Raw genomic sequence first — 2,660 nt, 5'->3', positions numbered from 1 at the left:
GTGGCAAAAAGAATGGGACCCCTTGTCGTATGGATTGCTTGAGTGGGAAACTCTCATAAGAATAGCGATAATTTGAAATTATGGAAGTAGCTTTAGTGAAAAGGGCTTTTGTCATGTGGATGAACTCGTGTCCAAAACCAAGCTTAATCGACATCACCTTAAGGATGAACATCTAATTAATCCAATCCATGCTTTCTCAAGATCCAAGTTGAGCGACATCGACTTTTGATTTGGATGTGACTACACAATCGATTGTGAGACGCAGTAATTTGTAATTTTGTATGCAGGCTATAGCATTCAACATTGTGAGGGGGCACGAGTCTCCAGGTTGCAATCAATTAATTCACTGAGGAATAACTCCCTGATTCATTGAGCAAGGGAGATTCTCTTATCTTAAGCAAATGTTCCAAAGTGATGTAAGAACCTTGCCACATAGCATAGCTGATCTAGTAGTATTCGAAGAAGTGCACTGGGATGGCATCTTGGCCAGAGCCCTTTACCTTCGCCATGGAATTAGTTACGAGTAGCAAATAATTCGGATTGTGACACGTGCCAAGGGATGTGATTTTTTTTTTGGAGGCATTACACAAAAGGCATGAATGGAGGATGAATGTTCTTTATTGTTATTTGCAAGCATCACCCAAAAGGGATCATTAGTCTCTTCATATGTACTTCCTTCGTCCAACATAAAACACAACACGAGATGAAACGAATCATCATAATTCAATTTGAAGTATATATAGGGGTTTAAACCCCTTAATCTTGTACATTTTGGTTGTGTAGCCTGCCTAGTATACAAGGTCCACACAGGTCGCATGGCTTAAGAACTCATGGGGAGGGCATCTAAGAGAGCCACTCTGATGGCCACGAGCCTTTGGAAGAGATCCGTTATCTGTTGTTGTAGCATGGCCATCGATCCTTGCACGTCTCGCGAAGTCTTTCCAAGAGTCTCAATGACTCGCCTCAACTCTATGACTGAGTCGCAGGCGAAAGAGGATGGCGTCGAGAGCATCTTGTCCACCAGGCGATGAATCTCTCTCACTGCGACTCGCATGCTCTCAAACTCCTGCAAGAGAGCAACGTCCTTAGAGCTCCGCCTCTCCATCTCCTCTTGCACTAATTCCTGCTCCAATCTCAGAAGAGGAGTGGACCATGGCTGCCTGTTGCACCTGAGTACAGTAGCTGGGATACTAGATTTCCTGGGCTTTCTCAGAGACAAAGCATCAGCAAGGACTCCCAAGACCAGAAGGGTGGTGCTCCTCGCCCCATCCATTGCATCAATGCCACTGCTATTATGCTTCTTCTGCATTCCCATTTTTCGTAGCAAGGAGCCGCAAGCTTGCAGCCTAGATGGCGGTTCGACCCCGTTGGTGGCTGCCATCTTATGCAGGCATTCGGAGAGGGTGCTTCTTGCCCGCATCAAGTTTGGCAGGCTGATCGCCCCCTCCCTCGAGTCCAAACAGTGAAGCGCATGCCGGACCAAGCGGAGGTAGTCGTGGATGTCGGCCGTCGCGTCTTTGAGAGCGTTGCAGACGTCCAGCAACTTGACGACATCGTCAATATAGTGCTGGCAGAGTTTGTGCTTTGCAGGCTGCATCTCCAGCGGGCTGGAAATGAGGGTGTGAACTGAAGTCTCCGTGGACAGAACTACAGCCAAGGCATCGAGCAGCCAGTTGAGGTGAAGGTAGGACGAGCCGCCTGGAAGTTGGAGGTGTTGAAGGCGCTCTGTCAGGTCTACTTCAAACTTTTGCAAGGCAGGGTCATGGCATTCCCGGGCGATATTGCGTTGCTCCGCTCTGAGAGAGAGGGAATGCGCCAGGGAGGCAAGAAGGGAGGAACCCATGGAGAAGTACTGAGGCTGAATACTGATTGGGATCAAAAGAACTCGGACGATGTCGACGATATTGAGGAGTAGGAGTGCGAGTGTTTTATCTTATCGCGGAGGACAGACAGCTCACCGTGCCAAGGTCTTAGTTTATGCGCTATTCTAAAGTCGCATGCATGTGCAGGCCAGAGTGTGCTGCTTTATAATATACGAGTTCTTGACCTTGTCCTATCTTACTTATATTACAACACGTTTGCATTGCTGCTTATAGGATATCGTTATTCCCCTTACACGACGTAAGAAGGCATCCAGCTCTGAGGGCGCACGTTGCTCTATACAAAATTACTCTTTCCAAGGTGCTCTACAGAAAACTGCTCCTCTCTATATAAACTCCTCCTCCAAGATGCTCTCATTCACCATCGTGTCGTGACCTTCAATGCACAAAAGCCATCATGGTCTGTACGAGCGTTGCTTCCTCTCCACCGAACCAATGCCTTAAAAAGAGCTTCAGACACCAAAGTAGAGTGTGTGGATTGCTTGCACTTTAGCTTTCAATTGTGTGTCATCCGTGTTGCCTAGCTTGATACAGTGTCCCCTTTCTCACATCAATCAACTTGTGGGGACTTTTCTTAGTTGCTTATTTATACACAACATGCTCACCTTGTTCCTCACCAAGGCTGACCCATGTAAGGGGACATGCTCAACGTGTTGGCCTTGCTCCTCAACAACGCATCATTGGAAGGGGGACATGCCTTTTTATTTTGGATACACATCATATCACTCCTCATGAGAGTACCTATCTCAGGGAACACATCCGTTTCAAAGGGAGACAGTC

The 2,660-nt window shown here is 47.3% G+C and overlaps 1 protein-coding gene across 1 annotated transcript; it reads right to left on the bottom strand.

Moving 5' to 3' along the window:
• Nucleotides 1–820: 820 nt before the first annotated feature.
• Nucleotides 821–1,843, bottom strand: LOC147902667 (protein BPS1, chloroplastic-like). Its single transcript, XM_087373912.1, has one exon. It carries the CDS (start codon nt 1,841–1,843, stop codon nt 821–823), a length of 1,023 nt encoding a protein of 340 aa, XP_087230038.1.
• Nucleotides 1,844–2,660: the final 817 nt, after the last annotated feature.

The sequence above is a fragment of the Dipteris shenzhenensis genome, chromosome 4, assembly GCF_047967505.1.
Source record: "Dipteris shenzhenensis isolate YYH24624 ecotype China chromosome 4, Dip_SZ_1.0, whole genome shotgun sequence".
NCBI lineage: Eukaryota > Viridiplantae > Streptophyta > Polypodiopsida > Gleicheniales > Dipteridaceae > Dipteris > Dipteris shenzhenensis.
Note: the sequence above shows the minus strand (reverse complement) of the source record. Positions and strands in the feature narration are given on the sequence as shown.